Source organism: Caloenas nicobarica, chromosome 1 (assembly GCF_036013445.1).
Source record: "Caloenas nicobarica isolate bCalNic1 chromosome 1, bCalNic1.hap1, whole genome shotgun sequence".
NCBI classification, from domain to species: Eukaryota; Metazoa; Chordata; class Aves; order Columbiformes; family Columbidae; genus Caloenas; species Caloenas nicobarica.
In genome coordinates this window covers 117988596-118006717 of record NC_088245.1, presented here as the reverse complement: position 1 = coordinate 118006717, position 18122 = coordinate 117988596, and the positions used below count along the sequence as shown (strand labels likewise).

The 18122-nt window shown below is 37.8% G+C and overlaps 1 protein-coding gene across 2 annotated transcripts in view; it reads left to right on the top strand.

The window, feature by feature from the left end:
* The window catches only part of EFHC2 (EF-hand domain containing 2), a 66856-nt gene extending 50310 nt beyond the window's left edge, over positions 1-16546 (top strand). For both annotated transcript variants that reach the window (XM_065653016.1, XM_065653007.1), the window contains exons 12-16: positions 900-1033; positions 6293-6490; positions 7089-7181; positions 13848-13953; positions 16355-16546. In XM_065653016.1, coding sequence (XP_065509088.1) covers positions 900-1033; positions 6293-6490; positions 7089-7181; positions 13848-13953; positions 16355-16450 — 627 coding nt within the window. In that variant the 3' untranslated portion in view covers positions 16451-16546. The remainder of the gene's footprint in view (positions 1-899; positions 1034-6292; positions 6491-7088; positions 7182-13847; positions 13954-16354) is intronic.
* The last annotated feature ends 1576 nt before the right edge of the window (positions 16547-18122 follow it).

Genomic DNA, 18122 nt, shown 5'->3' with positions numbered 1-18122 from the left:
CCTTAATACCAGTCATACCAAATTTCAAATAATTGCTAGTTAAAACAACGTTGCTTACTGGAAGAAATGGTAAAAAACTATTTTTGGACAGTTCATTACACTTTATAGGTTAGGTAGAGCATGGCAGATGTGCGCGCATATCAGATATTCATGGTTGGACTCAATCCCTATTTAACGACTAAATACATAGATGTTTTGTCTTAAAAATGAGTGGAGCAAAAAAATCTTTGCTAGAGCTCTAACACAACAATATGAATGTAGGGTGGAAGCTTAAGTGTTCCAGTTCTGTTTATCTAAATTTGAGTTTATTTTAATGGCCTATATTTACAGAAATAAGCATTCTTCTTACATGATAGGAACAATTGTTTCCTAACAAATTTTCAATCTCCTAATTCTGAGTATGTAAAACAGCATACTCAGTGTAATATGAATATCTGTTCAACAGTTCATCAGAGCCAATGTTGAAAAGATTAGTTTTAACATGGTGAATTTTATTAATTGAGAATTAAGTGAGATGCACCGACATAAAGTGAGGACCAAGTTGTTAGAACTGTACTTTAAATGTTTCTGCTTCTGCTTTAACAACTCAGTGTTTGAAGTAAAAGTGGATGCCTTTTTATGTAGCTGGAATAATCTTTCTGAGAGTGCATGATCTGATGATTTTTGTTTCATTTTTTTTTATTCTCAGTACGAAGCATTTTTTTTCAGTAGTAAGCTTCCCTCCAAACTTAACACAGTGCTGATTTATGCATTTGAAGTGAGACAATGAAGAAACTAGTAGTACTTAGCTGCTTAGCAGTTCAACATTGGCCTGCATCTTGACAACTCTTCCTGGGGCATGCATAGTTGGTTGCAAAGTGCCTTTCTCTCTAACCGATGTCTTGCTTTCCTTTGTTAAGTTCCCCATGGCTGACGTTGGTGTCATCCTCAAGAAACTGAAAGACATAGCTGAACCTTGTTCTCGAGAAATCAGACAGGTGTTTGCAGCTGCTGACCCTGAGCATACCAAGTTGATTGAGTATGACCCTTTCAGGTAAGACAGTGGGTTTTGGTTTTTGAGATTTAATGAAGGCACATTCCCCAAAAATGTATAGAGCATGACTGTTTCCTGATGCTTTCTGCACGTGTAAGCTGACAAATGGCATACATTTGTTTTGCATTTACTTGGAGACTGTGTGAGAAAGAAAGTGAATCCATGCTCCAGGAAAAAAGAGAAATGTGATAGTTTAAAGTAAGCTGAAAAGCACAACTACCTGCTTTTTATGGAGCTGGCACATGGTGGTGTGAAGAAAGTCATGTCAGCAGTAATATATACACTGAAAGATAAAGAAAAGTCCATCCTGAGAGTCAAACAAATTAATTAGTAGTTTTGAAATTCAAGAAAGAATGATTGAGTTGCCTCCTGAAAATGGTGTTATTTGGGTTTGGGGTCATTGATAGTCTTCACACAACCAAATGTATTGAAATTATAGGATGGAGTGGTAAGCATCTTTAAAAAAGACTGGAAAGCAGTAGTGAGAGCAATAATTAATACTTGGGTAGTAATTTCAGCATAGATAAGAGTAGCAGAAACCTGGATTCTGGCAATGATCCAGATATGGCAATGAGCAAATGTGTAGATACTTGAAAGAGGAAATCGTGCTGAAATGGAAGCTGATTTCAGGACATGGCCTCAAGTTGCACCACGGAAGGTTCAGATTGGATATTGGGATAAATTTCCTCATTGAAAGGGTTGTCAGGCACTGGAACAGGCTGCCCAGGGATGTGGTGGAGTCACCATCCCTGGAGGTGTTTAAAAGCTGTAGATGAGGCTCTTAGGGACATGGTTTAGTGCTCTGTGTTAGGTTAACGGTTGGACTCTGTGATCTTGAGAGTTTCTCCCAACCAAAATTATTTTACGATTCTATGATTCTATAGATACTTGAAAGAGGAAATCATGCTGAAATGGAAGCTGATTTCAGTTTATCTCTACAGCCAGAGTACTTGAGCATATGAACTGTGTTGGGTACTGGTAAAGTTAATGATGTAGAACAGGGGAGGAGATTTTACCTAGAAGCTTTTGGTTTTCACAGTGGAAATACATATTTAGGCACTGTCATAATAACTAAATCATATAGATAGATATATATTGTGTAGAATGTCATCCCTACAGGAATGCTCACCAAGGCAGAAATTGCTTCTGAAGCATATCAGAAGATATGTAGATCAGCAGAAGGTTCTTCCAGCAATTCAGAGTGAAAGTAGTGAGAAATTAAGACAAGCTGGTATTCAGAAATGAAAAAGTAAAATGTAGGATTTAAACTAAAAGAGGCTACAGTTATTGGAAGCTTTTGGTCAAAATATTTCTGGACTCAGATATTTTACTCAACAGAAGCAAGATTTTGAATTGTTAATTGCAGTAAGAGGAGAGGGAAAATGTTATTACCAGAGTAAGAAGGGGAGAAAATTGGAAGTTAATGTATATCTGGGGAAAATTTATAGCATTTGGAAAAGAGTTTTAATTTATATGCACAATAACTGTTTAAAATAAAATTATTACGGTTTTAATTCAAATTATGAAGTAATATTCTATAAAACTTTATCTTCTTACACGCACTAAGAGCAGGTCAAAGTTTTGCAACATTTGCATGACAAAATTGGTGGAGCACAGTTCTAGAATGCAGGGAAGAATTTTTATTTTATCAAGGAGAGGCTCAGTTGAGTGTAAATTTAATCACAGTCATATTCTGTTCAGCTGTGTACAGCCCAGCTATTTAATTTAGGGTCGTGCTGTTCTGTGCCATGGGTCTAGTTATATAGCAATGAGGCACTCGGTTTCAGCAACAAAAATGCGGTAGCCCTTGCCCTGAGCATGAGAGAAAGCAGCAGAATCTGTGCAGTAAATGCTTTCTTGGCCTCTGTGCTCACCTGGGCCAACACCTACCAGTCATCCATGTCTCTCCTGCTGTGGGACTGGGGGGGTCTGACAGGAAGCATTGGCGTTGCCAGAGGAAGAATTTGCCTCAAAGAAACATTTAACTTTTGTGCTTCATAGTGATAGTAGATTTTGCTCCTGTTCACTTATATGATATCCAATAATCCAAAAGCTCTCTTTTCTTTCTTTTTTTTTTTAATCTGTGTACAGTATTTTAGAACAAAACTCCCCACTTCTAATGCTGAAGGCAAGAGCACTTCTTTGCATCTATGAAAAGTCAAAGTTATTTTTCTATGAATAGAATATGTATTTTTCTTTTGGTTTTGTATTTTCTTAGGTACATCACTACTTATTTTTAATCTGTTGTGGCATTTTTTCATTATAACTGACTACAAATCATTCTTTTTAGTACAGGCAATTATCTGTGTGACAGCTTCAACCAGCATGATAATACTCTTATCTTAAATACAGCTAAAGCTTTACTGTGCTATGAATTTGGCTGTTCAGATTTCTTTGATTCTACCTATGTAATTTTATACGAGCTGCATTTAAAAATACACTTAAAAGTATGATGTAGCAAAGCAGAATTGTTATTATGCAATTTACTTCAACTACTTTCAGAACCCAAATCTATGGCACGTGATTCAAGAAATAAATACATGGTGTACACTGAAGCTATCCCCTAAGCTCTTGTTAAAACTATTGAAAGCTTTGTTAAAAAGGGAAGAAAAAAACCCCCTAAAACTTAGATGCCTGTGCATCACATGTTTCTATCCAGTCTGGTTTTCTCGTAAGCTACTGGCAAGACTGTTTGCTATTAGAGACAAAGAACCACGTGGGCTTAACAAAGATGCCTATCTTCAATTCAGCTTCAGAAACAGCTCTCTTAAGCAGTTAATTATTATTTATTCTTTGCCTACCAAATACAGATTGCAATCTGTCTTATTCTTCTAGAACAAAAAAAAAAGAAAAAAGAAAAAAGTAAACCGAAAGATAACTAAGATGTGAGAACAATTGTTGCAGCTTGTTTTTGTCAGGAGAAGCTTAGATGTAATTCTGTTTGTGAATCTTGGGTCTCATTCATTAGTCCCTAGCAACCACTAGAATATTCCTTAATTCCCAAGTGAGATAATAATTTTATCTGGCAGTTTTGTTGCCTTGATTGTCACTGACTGGTTTGAGAAAATAAAAGAACTTTAAAATCCTGACACTGGAAAAATTGGTGCCATGTGTGGAAATCCAGCTTGTGGAAATACTCAGATAGGTAATGTTACCTACGTGCCATTCAGTTTTGCCAGCCCAAGCGTTTAGAGTGCCAGGCTTCTCAGGCAGTATTGTCCTCTTCCTTGGGTTTGCAGTAGCATTACTGCAGGCTTCAGGAAAGATACTCCAGTTTTGACTGGATCTCTAAGTGCTGCTACAATATAAATAATAATATTCAGTAATTGGAATAGTAGTAATGACAAGAGAATGATAAATTGGTAGGTGGACCAAGTTTTGGTCATTGAGTTTGCATAATCTCAAATAAGGTTTGCTACTGTCAACAACTTGTCTTCTCTTTATATTTATCTCCTGCCATTGCAAATACAGGATCTTTCTGATTTATTTATGATGAAAAAAACTAGCAATTGAATCAAGGTGGACACCATACAGTATTTAGCATCCTTTTTTTGAATAGCTGTGTAAGCACAGTCATGTTCTCTGAAGAGATACCTTCATTTGAACAGGACTGCACAAGCCTCTGAGAGGAAGCAAGTGAAAAATTATTGATAAAAATTTGCTGTTTCGAAGGGTACTAAGTTTCTCTGCTTTCAGTTCACATGTGGATGTTAAGAGACCCATTATCAGATGCATTCAAGGTCTTAACTATTCTCCAGCCAGAAGTTTGAGTCTTGTGTCAGAAGTTGGCACGTCACTAATAATTTGTTCCGCTTGTTTTCGAAGATCGATATATAATCACAGTGATGCAGTACCCTCGAGGGTACCACAATGTACAGCTCTAATTGCATCAGCAATTATGGTGAAGTTTATTCTTAGTGCACTTTATCCACAAGTATTATATATAATTAATCTAATTTTGACTGAGGCCCATAGGCCTTTGTTGAGTTCACCAGAGGCAGACATTTGTGATGATAATATCACTGTAGTTACACTAATTCGGGTTTGATGAGAGGCCTTGTAACAGCTGAGGTAACCTATGGTCCAGGCCAGTTTGTTCCAGGAGAGCAGGAAGTCTCCTAGGTTTCCTTATGTACCTTGCTACTGTTGTTTTTCCTCGCTGATGTTCTGTCAACATCCAGGACATATGAAGAACGCTGTAATCATCGAAGGCAGCAAAGTCCCTACTGCAAAGACAATGTAGTCTTTAAAATTAGTCCTTCTCCTCCCCTCCACCAACAACATAAAGCAAAGGGAGATTGTTCTGAACTTTAATTACTAGTCCTACTTCTTAAGCTTCAAAGCCTGTGTCCATTTGCTGATATACTACAAGTGCCTTCAGGAGCTTGCCCAGGAATCACTCCAGCTCTAATACAAGTAACAAATTCTTGATATTAACGAGAATGAGTAGTTATTCAGTGCCAGCACTGACCCATCAGACGGATCTCAGGAACATTTCCTTGGATTGGGCTGATTTGTCTGAGCAGCACAAGCAATCGTGGAAGAGTGCATCTCAGGCTCTTCCCTGCATGGCATTTGATTCTGTGCTGACCGTGTCCAAGCATAAACTGGTCTTGCTGCTGCCTTCTGCCTTCCATTCTTGCCAGCAGGGCTTGTGATTTTCTGCCCTCTCTCTGTGACCAATTTCTGTTTCCCTTCTTTCACAATGCTTCCTGAAGTGTGGCTTGACACTTGATTTATCTGTTCTCTACTGGGATCTTCTGCCCCACTTCTCCTTTGCTGTTGTTAATTCTCTCTCTCTTTTTTATGCAACTGTTATTGTGGATACTTTGTGTTTACAGCTAATTAATCATGTGCTGCAGAATGCAAATTAGGAACAAAAGAGGGTCATATCTTACTAATTGACTGTCTCGTTGGGTAAATGCAGTGACAAAATTAATCTCTGCTAATATTCCATGCCAATATGGCATCTCCAGGTAAAAGACTTCAATCATTATTATTAAGTATTTTTGTAGGTATAGCCAACTAATGACAAAATGCGGACATCCTGCAAAAATTTAAGAATTCAGATAATTTCCATTATACCTGCTTAAATGGATCTGGATTTCAAATATAAGTGGATACATTCTTTAAAGATCTAAACACAACATTTTTTAACAAGTGCATTTTAATCCTTTCCCCCCCCTGAAATTTAGTGATTATTAACTGGTTTTAACTAGTTTACTTAAAACTAATGTAAGCTGTTGTTCTTGTGAACAGAAATTTGATTGTCAGTATCACTGGTGGAGCATTTTCGGAACATGAAATTATTACCCTTGGGCACTATTATGGTGTGAGAGATGAATATGAAATAGACCTCCACTACCTCCTTGCAGTGGCTCAAGAAAAACTAAAGAAAAAGAACTTTGACAATTTTGAACAACTGTCTGCAGTGCTTACATACAACGACCGTGAAAAGTAAGTTTCCTCTATTTATCCTAAGTTGTTATTTGTGAAGGTCTGCTTGTAAACCTACCTACTTTCTGTTTGTTGCTGAGAAAATGATATATTGTGGCCGAAGAATATTATTTGTAATGTTAACCCTCTCTCAGCACTTGACATTAGACAAGAAAAGGATAGATTTTTTTTGTGTCTTTTTCATTTTGTTTGTGGACTTTTAATTATAGCTGCTGTACTGAACATTCTATGAGATAATCAGATGCCCGTTCACAGGCCAACACAGTATTTTAAATCAAAGGGGGATAATAGTGATTTAAGAGAAGAAAGAAAGGATTTGTAACTGATTCTTTATATGACTCATTTACCCCTTTTGTTCTCTGAAGTCACAGATAAAGAATCACAGAGAATCATTAAGGACCTCACTGTCGGGGAGGTACGCCACCATGTGCATTTCAAGTTTCTCAGCTTTGTTATGGCAAAATTTCATAAAACCTTGTTTTCTTTACCTCTAGCCCAATATTCCTCAGGTGTTTTCCTATTCACAGCAACATTCACTTCAAATAAATCTGGAAAATACCTAATGTACACTTCTCCGCCTGTCTTTTTGTTTGTGTAGATGTGGAGTGCTGCCCCATGAGACGTGCAGGACTGTTTGCAAGTCCTTTAAGTTGCCGCTGGCTGATGACGATCTGCAACCTTTACTGACCATGTAAGTTAAGGGCAGATAGTATGACCTGCATGCACGGGTGCAAATCCATGCTAAATATCTACTGCTGATGCAGTTCCTAAGAATTTGTCATTTATATAATATCAATAATTCGATGATGCTGATTTTGTCCCTGTCCACATGCGGACTTTCCTATTTACAGAATACTTATAATAAACTGAGGTGCATCCATCTTAGCAACTTCATTTTATCTGGCATGGTAGATCATCTGGGTTTTGACAGAATTCTGTGGAACTAGTCTTACGGGAATCAGCTACCAATACTTATAATTATCAATTAGATTTTTTTTTTGTTTTGCGTTAGCTGTTCCTGTGTATATGTAAGGTAAAAAATAATGATATGAAAGCACATTATGTGAGTTTTAAGTTTTGGTATTTTTCTATAGCACATTTAAGTGTTTTGAGACTATTTGCTTGGCTACCTGTATTAATGGGAAAAGGTGAAAAGAACTAATATTCAGTGCACTTGTATTAAAGGCTAGAGTTCAGAGTAACCTGTGGTGTTTTGAACACTCATGTCATGTTGAGTTTGGTTTTCATGGCCAAATTTTCTGGTAATAGGTTTAAATGCATGCTCTTTGGTCTCTTTCCTTGTGGGAAATCCTTAAATGTTTGGTCTGTTCCTTCATACTGTGTTAAAAGCAGGAGCAGGTCTTGTCTTCTGTCATGTTTAGATGCTTTCAGGTAGAAATGCTTCTTGATTTCAGGAGGAATTGCAAACTAAGCATCTGGATTTATCAAATAATGAAAAGACTCTTGTCAGGCAGAAATGTGGAATCTCTTTTAATACAGCATCTTTGTACTGCAATCAAGACTTCCTACTTAAATCAGTATCAACGAGACTATTTTAGGAAGCCTGGGGGGCTATTTTTCACAAAGCCCTTGTTTCCAGACCAAAAACTTTCAGAATAGTTCCCTGCAGTAGCCAGATAGATGACTTTGGCAATTTGCTGTTCATCACTTCTGACAGGTTACAAGCATTAGTCATCAGAAGCATGTCTGAATTTTAGCATTAATCTAAAGCTCATTTTTTAGAACTCCCACTAAGCTGCCCAATGCAAAACGTGTTGGAGGACAGTTGACGTCCTGTATTAGGCAAGGAGTTCTCATAGTTTCACTTCATAAAAGCTGAAATTGAATAGATGCACAGACAAGGGACTGGAGGTTTTCCTTCATGTACTGACTCAATGCTGATGAAAAACAGGCAAGCCTGACACATCATGGGCTCCAGAGACATGTTTATTGTTTGTGAATTTATACCAGGGAAAGCTTTTGTAAAATGAACCCCTTCTCTCCTTAAGAGTCTCAGTGTAGGCAGTTAAAAAGAGAAAGCCCAGTACACGATAATAAAAATTAGAGATAAGCTTAGAAGACAAGGAGACTAAGGATTGGATTTCATCCAGCTTTAGCCAGGTACCCATGACAGCTGAGTTAGGATTCAGCTGCTGTAGGTTCTTTCTGCAGGCAATGGAAGAGTTATCTCCTCAGCCTGTATAAGAGATGGATTTCTAAATTACCATCCATTTCCCTTTGTCTCTAAAGGGGCGGTGGTCCGCCTGTTTTGTAGATTTCTGTAGGAGAAGGGTAAATGGTGTGCAGCTGGGCCTCAGAAATCGGTGCGAGAAGTACTTCACATGATGGAGTGCTATGTGTCATGCCAGGTCTGAGTTACACTGCCAGCTGCTTCAAAAGATGGCAGTTCATGGGGTGAGTCACTGTGCTGCAGGTAAGAAGGAAAGTTGTCACATTCTTAATAATGTGGGCAGCTGGTGTTGCTTGGGAAGTTTATTGTTGCAGAGTCAGGGCAAGATTTTTTTAAAGTCTATTTAATAGGAGTTAATTTCCAGTAATCTGGAAATCAAAGACTGGAGTTGGCTGAATGAGATTTAGACTTTTCCTTTCCTCTCGCTTCCTGTAGTTTTCTTCAAGACTGAAGAATCAGAAAACAGGCAGGTTTATTGTTAGTGAAGAACAGTCTTGCTCCTGGAAAATATGCAATTCAGTGTGGGCAAAGTTTGTCAACAATATTCATTCCCTAGTTAGGTTTTTTTTTTGGATAAGAAACTGTTTAATTTTGTGTCCACCGATGCTTCTTAATCAAGTGGTGGTGGTGTTCCTCTGGTTTGTTTCTGTATTTATGAAGGAAGAAAGTGGTACAATAAAAGTTGCTGGATTGATTCCCACAAAATCAGTATATATAGCTAATGCACTAGCTGGACCCTATTCAGCTATAAAACATGCTAGACAATGTGATCAGATAATAGTTGAAGACTGAAACTATATGTTTATTCAGCTTTGCTATCCAAGATTAGGTGGCAAAGATTTTTTCTAGGACTTAATGGCTCTGTTTCTCCATTTCGAAAGGTAGTACTCTAAAAGTATTTATTATTTACAGTTGTAAATTATACTGCAATTATCTGTCAGTTATTAAAAGCAAGGGATGGGACTAGAAGTTATTGTCTAATTTTGTGGTCACCTCCAGATGACCCAAGACTTTGTTTACTGTACCCAAAGACCATTCAGTTTCCACAGAGTGCAGAGAGAATTAGCACAAAGCCTGAGGTTTCATAAGACCCTTTTTAATTGCAGGATGGTGAAATAGTAGGATTTAGGTACCCGACAATGTGTCCATTTTTCCAGTTTACCTGAGCTGGCTGATTAAAACATATTTCCTTTCTCCATCAGCATTTTCTCAGCTTTTAATCACAGGGCAATACAGACTTCTAATCACAATGTATTAAGCAATGCAGATGGTACATTGTTTCTGCCAGAAAACCACAATAGTCATTATAAACATTTCTTTAAATTTATGCAGGCATAATGAACAATTATAGTTTGTTTAATAAATAAATGTTGCTAAAGTGCTTAAGTAATGAATTTAGGTTTGTTTTTCTGTTATTTTTATTTACTGCAATGCTAATTGTATGCTAACAAGGACTTAAAAAGATGCAGTCCTTCCCCAGAGGGTATATAAACAGCTGGCAGATAAGGAAAGAAAAAAAATGGAGAGAAGAAAAAACATGACAAGTTGAGAAGTGTTATATGTTGATTGCAAGCATATGTCCTATTTTTAAAAATATTTATTTTAATTTCTGGTAAAAGCGGCTGTGTAGTTCTTCGCCTCTCCACAGTACCAGGCTGAGACTGTTGACTCTGGAGAGGGGGGCTTGTTATGTTGAAAAAGTGAATCCCCAGTGTCTGAGGTAGCCGTGCCCGACAGCAATGCGGCTCCTACACGGTCATCCCAGTTCACAAGTGACTAATAGGCCAGGCCTGGCCATTCCTGCCTGCTCAGCTTTTCCCTGGTTTGCGACTGGGTAATAATTTTTTTACCTAGTTACCTACCTGTAAGGTTTTTTGGGGGCTGACCTGTTTCTTTCAGGAAGCAAACCCTCTTTTCCTGCTACAGCAAGTGTCCTGGTAGCAGGAGCAAATTTGGAAATGGTCACAAGATCTTTCTCCTGCGCTCTGTCTTCTGCTTGTTGCCTTTGATGCCAGAGACTCCCTGTGCCACTTGTGATGAAAAGACTCTCTAGCACTAATATTTGGATCTCTTATAAGAAATTATTGCTGTTATTCAGTATGCTGAGGAACTCATGCATAAATAAATGTATACACAATTACTTAATTCATAGTGATCAGCTGCATGGATTTGTCTGTGCTTGCTGTTTTACCTCTTCCCTTACGAGCAGTTTACGACAATTCAGGTGTATACCTGTGTTACCTAGGGACTAGCATGATGCTTCTCCTCTCTTATTATCAGATCAACTTCTTAATGTTATCAAAAACTAAGGAATTTTAAAAACTCTACATGTACATGAACTTTTTACATAAATGTTTGGGTTACAGATTTCTTGATGGGAAAGAAAAAATATTTGTAAGTAGCCTTTACTCACCAAAACATCCTCAGGAATGGCCATAATTAGATTTAACCAGATTTTTCACACATCTGGAGTATTTCATTATGAATATATATTTTTAGAAACGGAAATGTGTGATTATTTGTGTAATTTCAAAGATAAAAAGAAGTCTGCAAACTACAATAGGGATAGGGGAGTGACTTTCATAGTCTAAAACCAGATGCATTGGTGAAGTCATAGGCCAAACCTGAAGAGAAACATGGTTTCAAGAGATCTTTGTTGCATCTTTTTGATAAGACAAATCTAATTTCCTTTCCTGGAGAGCACGGTCAGCTTCAGTCATATTAACTCCAGCCACTGAAATGTATGGCATCTCTGTCCTAATAATGCACAAATTGATAACATCTCCTCAGTCCATCTGAATGCTCTGTGCCAAATTGAAAGTGTGTGCTTTTAGTAGATTGATACTATAAGTCATAGCTGGAAAGAGATCTAAAGAGTAGATCTTTTCTTCTTTCTGGATTATCCTGGAGTAATATTTTAAGCTGCTTTCTGTAGCTATTTAAATACGAGTTTTAGAAATCCCTTTTCCTCTGCCCACGTTAAAACGTTTGGTTATAGTTAACTTCATGTCCATGTTGTCATCTCAGTTTGCTAGTACTGTCACATCAAAAGTCTTTTCTCCTCGTTAATGTGTGTTGAAAGCAGAAGCAATGCTCTTCTTGACTTCATTGCTTCAACATAAAGTTTAAGTAGTTACACACCTTCACTACTTCTTTAAAAATCCTGCTTATGCAGCTCTGCATCTTGGCAGTAAACTTAATCCTTTGACTTTCCACAACAAGCAAAAGATAAATGCATATATAGTGAAAGAAAAAAATAGTCATGATAGTTCTGAAATTCAAAATCTGTGTGCCATAGTTTTTTTTCCAAGAGGTATAAGCTTTTTTATTTTCTTGTTACTTCTAATGCAAAACTCCTTTCTTTTCCCAATTGCCACCTGCAAAAGTCTGGAACAAACAAGAACTCCCTAGAAGTGGGAATGACAATATTCTTGTATATCGGATATATTCCCCAAAAGTAAGGCTTTATGAAAATGTTAACTTGCGTGTGAGCTCTAATAAAGAAGCAGGCCATCATAGGAGGGTTTCTCATGGCAATGTTTCAGGCTCCTCTTCAATACTAGTAACAGTAGCATTCTTTTCTGACTTTGCTTTCATCTTCAGCATAACTCACTGTACTTAACATCCCAGTTTATCGCTAGCATCTCTGTTTATGGCTCTCAGTATATTTTATTATTATCTCTCCTGCTGACTATTAAAAGAAAGATGTGGGGGGAGGAGGAGGAGAGGATGAGTTGCAGTTTATTGCAGATTATTTTTGTCACTAGATTTATTTCTCCTCTTCTTCAGTATTGTTTTCCAAGTTTGTGCTGTAAATTCTCCCTTAAAGTACCTTCACACTTAATTTTTACCAGAACCCTCTGCAGTGATTGAAGGGTTTTGAGGCCCATGTTTTGTGCAGTGCTATTTCTTAAAGAAGAAGATAAAATGGTTTTCTGGAAGACTTGTTTCCTCGAGATCATCTTGCTCCTGTGCAGTAGTATTTGTGTGACCAGATGACAGGGCAGAATTGTTTAACCTGATGTTTCCCACCAAAGAACAGGTATTGAGTCTCGCTAGTTGTATGCATCTCTCCGTGGACCCCAGTGAAGCACAGACACGTCCAGGGTGTGCTTATATGCCTAAAACAGGTCCCTTTTGTATGCAAGTAGTCTTAGGTGAGACAGATATCATTCACAGAAACTACTAGGACAGTATTTATAGCAGAGCAGTTAAGTTGCCCATTTCAAGAATGATTTGCATGGTAGCGTCAACTCGTGGATATCTTTTGAGCATGTGACTAGTCCCACTGAAAAACAGTGGTCCCCAAGTGCGTGGATCACCGAAGTGTTTTGCTGAATTGAGGACTTTTTTTCTGAAGCTGCTTCATCCAAATCAATGGCAGATGATTTAGGATGATGTAGCTTACAAATCTGCTCCCAAGAGGTTTATTAATGCAGGGTAATGATTTTAGAAATTTGAGGGAGATAGCATGTTCCACATGTGTCTGTAGACCGTAGCTGGCAGCATATGTGTCTTCATGCATTTAGGGGACCCTCATAACTGACACAAATATATATTTATTCCACAGAAATAAAGAACAATGCCATAAAACAACAACAAAATGACAAGGCTTGTGACTTAATTCTGGCTATTATTTGATAGGTTAGAGAGCTGTGTTTGTCAATTGTACAGTGATCCCAAGGTGTGTCCAAACAGCATTTTTGGAGGGTTGCTTATTTTCAGGAAATGATTGTAGAAGCCATATAGAGTAGATCACTTATGTTATAGCACAGCTCTCTTGCATCATTCTACCTGTTTGTTTTCTACATAAAGAAACTGTACACTGGTCATCCCAATTCATCACAATTGTGAGATCCCAGTGCTGGAAAAGGTTGGGCAATGCATCAAAAGTAAAATGAAATGAGTTGAAATGTAATAAACATTAAAGAAGTTAAATTCTACTATGAGAAACAATAATGTGCAAGAATATGGAGTAGAATGTATGGTATAGAAGTCCTGGCAGTTTCGTAGTGTTTTTCTGTACCCCTGCTAGTGTTTGGTAATAAAGGAGTAAAAAATTATTATCCTCAAGGTAATGTATTAGTATGCTGTAGACAACATGACACGACTTTTTAAAAAAAAAATTCCTTTAACCTTGAGTCATCTTATGGTTATTCTGCTTAGGTTTGAACATGATCATAAGCAAGTGGATTATAAAAAGTTTGTGGATGGGCTGAACTGGAGAGAGAATCAAATCCCTGCTTTCCAGACAATAAAGGTTCTTCCCAAGGTAAAACCAGTGCATCCCAGCAAAGGAACAGTACAGTACATTGATATAATTTGTCCAACTTTAACATAAGTGCCTTATCCAAGGGAGACCACAACAGTTTTCATATTTGCATATTTGTGCATGTTTTCTTCAAGTAATTAATTTTTTCTGGGAGATTTGGAAGGAAGCAGAGAAGACAAACAGGGACAAGGAGCCCTGTAACACCCCTGTGCCTAACAGGTGTCACATCTCTGTGACATTTTTCTAGAAGGCAAAAAAAAAAAAGAGAAGTATTGGTCCATGAACAATGGGTGTGAATACCACTTCACCCACAAATATCATTGTCACATGTCAAACAATCTGATTGCTTGCTGAGGTAGTCAGGAAATACTTTAAACTCCACTGACACTGCAGAAAATAGTGATATACTTTTTACAGCTCCATAGAAACTTGTACATGATACACCACATCACTGGTGGGTGTGCAGGAAGAGCAGTGTTGGTGGATCTGCTTTGTACATCTCCACCAGGCTGTTAGTTAGGGTAAATAACAATATGGTATCAGCAAACTGCAGAGATTGATCTTGCCCTCTTGTGCTGAATGGAACATTTTAAAATAGATAGTGCTTAAGGCAATTATGCTGATATTTAGCAACTTTGTAACAGATAAATCTGAAGCCCTTCTGCCAACACGTAGTTTTGTTGTTCTGGCCCAGCCAATGTGTTGTTATGCTTGTACACAATGTGTTTGATTCGGCATTCACACCGTTTAGAAACATAGCGTTCCTTTAAATTCAGGTTCAGCGGTGACATCATTTAAACCAATATTCCTCAAGTACTGTGCTGTTATCCTGACTCTTCTCTCTTACTTGGTTCACCAGCTTCTTCTGCAGTATCTCAAACTGTTGGTGATGTCTAACAAGAGCCCAATGCTGCTGGTTTGCTCTGCTTTCCATGGTGGTTTATTTTTCCCTTTGTCATTGAGAAGAATTTTTCCATCTTGTACAGATAAAATCAAAGGCCTTCCATGCATTTTATACAGCAGTCTTGTGGTTCAAAGTGTGCATTAGGTTTTGTTCAGTGGGTATTCTTTGTTTTCACCAAAGAATTCTGTGCTTAAGTTATAACTCAATATTTAAACAGTGACTGCTCTCAGGAGATTGCACCAGGATAAGAGGCCTCATGAGCCTTGGTACCACAGAAAAAGAGGGTCAGAGCCTGTGCCTGGCAGATATTTACCTTGGAGATTGTGCTAAGCTCTATACCAAAAAGCAAGGGTGAAAGAAGCAGGGGCACAGATCCCCTTGCTGTTGAACGTGTTTGGCCATTTTTTTCCCCTCACAGGATGGCTTATCTAGCCATTGAGCATGACCTGATATTTTGGAAGGTGAGGGAAGGAGATGGCTCCCATGGGGTGAAGGTGGGGTGCAAGTGGCCGAGGAACCAAGAGGCAGCCTTCACAAGTTGAAGGTGTGGAGGAAACATGCTTGTGAAACAAGCAGGAGGTTGAAGTGGACATTTGTGGTGAAACGTTTGTTCTGATCAGCATAAGAGATGAGATTTTGTTTGGGTACGAAGAAGGCAGGAGTGGCCTATGCCCAAGAGCCCCAGTTGAGAAAGGCACATGGAGTTATGGGACGAGAGTTACAGCTGAAATCAAAAAGGGAGAAAGAGCATCACTAGAAATTATAATCAGTCATCATCATGCTGGGATAATCAGTTCCTCATCAGCTCCAAAGCCTTGCTGTAACTGTCGTACTGATATATAGCACTATTTTTTATGAACTGTGTCCAGATTGGTACCAGTATAGTTTACGGAGTTTTGTTGACTTTCTTATTTTTTTAGTTAGCTGCAATATCTAGGCTATCTTTGGTACAATACAAGAATATTTTAATGAAGAGATCAGTATGGAATGGAAATAATCAGAGAAAGGAAGGGATTTAAATCTTGTTCAACTTTAGAATCCAATTGTCATTCTGTTTGTGACTTACCATGAATTAAAAGCAATATTTTGGGGCTACAGTGACAGATAGATTTTAGCAGCAGAGTTGTGCTTGTTTAGCTGACTTTTAAAATCTTTCCCTCTGTGTCATTATTTTCTATGATTTTTGGTGTTGAGACATAGATGACTTACAAGACTTGCAAGTATAAGTGGTTTAGTGAAGAAAATATAGCATTATTTATTTGGAAAATATCTGAAAAAGGGCTAATTATAGAAAATATTTTTAATGAAGTATTCTGCAAGACTGATAAAAATGTGCACATAGTAATCTTTTAAGAGGATATGCTACATAAAGGTCCACTTTTTCACAGATTTGTAAGTGGAAATGAAGCAGCTCATTCGATCTTATGTTGACTAGCTTTTAATTTTTCTTGTTTTCAATATTATATTCTAAGATATTCTCTGGGTTACTAATTTCAGAATGAAGACGAGTGGGGCGAACAACCACCATACCTTCCTGTGAAAAAGATCAAATACTTACCTCTTCTGGATGATCTGTTTGGCAAAGAAGAATAATCTGATCCGTGCGAGGCACTACTTTTGGATTACCGTTTCAGCTCCAAAGTTTACTTAGATACTGAAAACATTCCTTGCAAAACAAAAACCTCAGATATAGGTTTTATTACATTTGATTTCTTATTCCAATGTAGATGTACACTTTGTGCATTTTTCTAACTCCTTCTAAATCAACAGTACACTTTCATACTTATACAAGCATAATTAAAACTGTTTCCTCTAATCTTTGTGTCTGGTTATGTGGAGAACTTACAAATACTGAGAAACCTTTAAGCCAAGCAGAGCAAAATCTGACTGACTTTGCTTCGTTCTGCAAGCAAAAGAGGTTGTTGGATGACCTTTTAAAATATTAGCTCAATAAGGTAATTCCTCTCTTGCTCTTTAGCTTATATCTGGGTTTTTTTTTTCCTATATCCCTGTGGTAATGCTTAAGTACTGTCTGTGTTAAAGCTTGTTATTTTGTGGAGGAAATACTAGCAAGGTTTTAGCACAGTATAAAGTTGCTCTGGTGTCAGAGATAATTATAGCCTTCAGTGTAGAAGTAAATATTTTGCAGGCATGGCACGGAAGCTATCAGTCTTTGCTTTTTGTTTTGAATGTGACTCAGCTTAGTAGCCACCCAAGTTTACTTGGGTGGGTCATGTGTGAGAGAAGGTGTTTCAGTACAATTTAGCGTGCAGCTTTCTTGCAGTAGAACAGTACTTGCCCTTCGAAAATTAATTGATGCCTTTCTCTTTGCTCAAAATCATGATGACTAAATGCAGTTCCTATTAGCATTTTTGGTATCTTTTTAAGCTTATGCCAGCTCAAAGCCATGATTAGATCTGAATTTACTGCGTGCTTTTGTGAGAGAAGTAATTACCCCCGTTTAAAGAATGGAAGAGCTGAGGTGGAGCGGGGAGTTGACTCCTCCGCGGTGATTCCGCAGGGGAAGAGGTGTGAGCCAGCGCACCTCTGCCGGTGCCTGGGATGCTCACACACTTGGTGGACTGACAACTCTGAGCTTTCCGTAATCTGAAATTGAAATTTGGGGAGGAAATGTTTGATTTAGAAGGATGAGAATTTAACGTATCTAAATCCCCAAACCGAGGGAAAGACAATAGTTTAAAGAATAACTTAATTCAGTAAAACTTTATCTTTTTGGAAACTTTGAGATCGCTTTTAGAATTACAGTTCCATTTAGGAATACCTTCTGCACTTTTGCATGATAGTGTAAATGAAAATTTTAATTGTATGTCTCCTCTCTAACCCCCCTAGCTCCTAAGAAGAAATTATTTTCCCACCATCTAGCAAAATATGAAGCTTTTGGCAGCTTTTTACCTTTATTGACAATGAAAAAAGGACCTGGGGCAAGGCACAATTACATGTGTTGCTGCTACTTAGTAAGATGTTTGCAATAAAATGGCAAAGCGATGGTCTGTGTCCAGAGTGTTACAAAGAAAACTGTGAAAACTTAAAAGTGCTCCAAGTTGTAGACAAGACCATGTACTGCTTTGTGATCAAAAGAGGAAAATTGTTCCTTACATGACAAGAAAAATGTCTGACCACAGGGATAGTGTCAGAAGCCAGAACAACAATAACCTGTGTTTGAAGCCAGTTTGATGGAAGTTGAAGATTTTTACAACATGCCACCAAGACTGAGCTTGACACTTTACATGAATGCAGTTGCTCT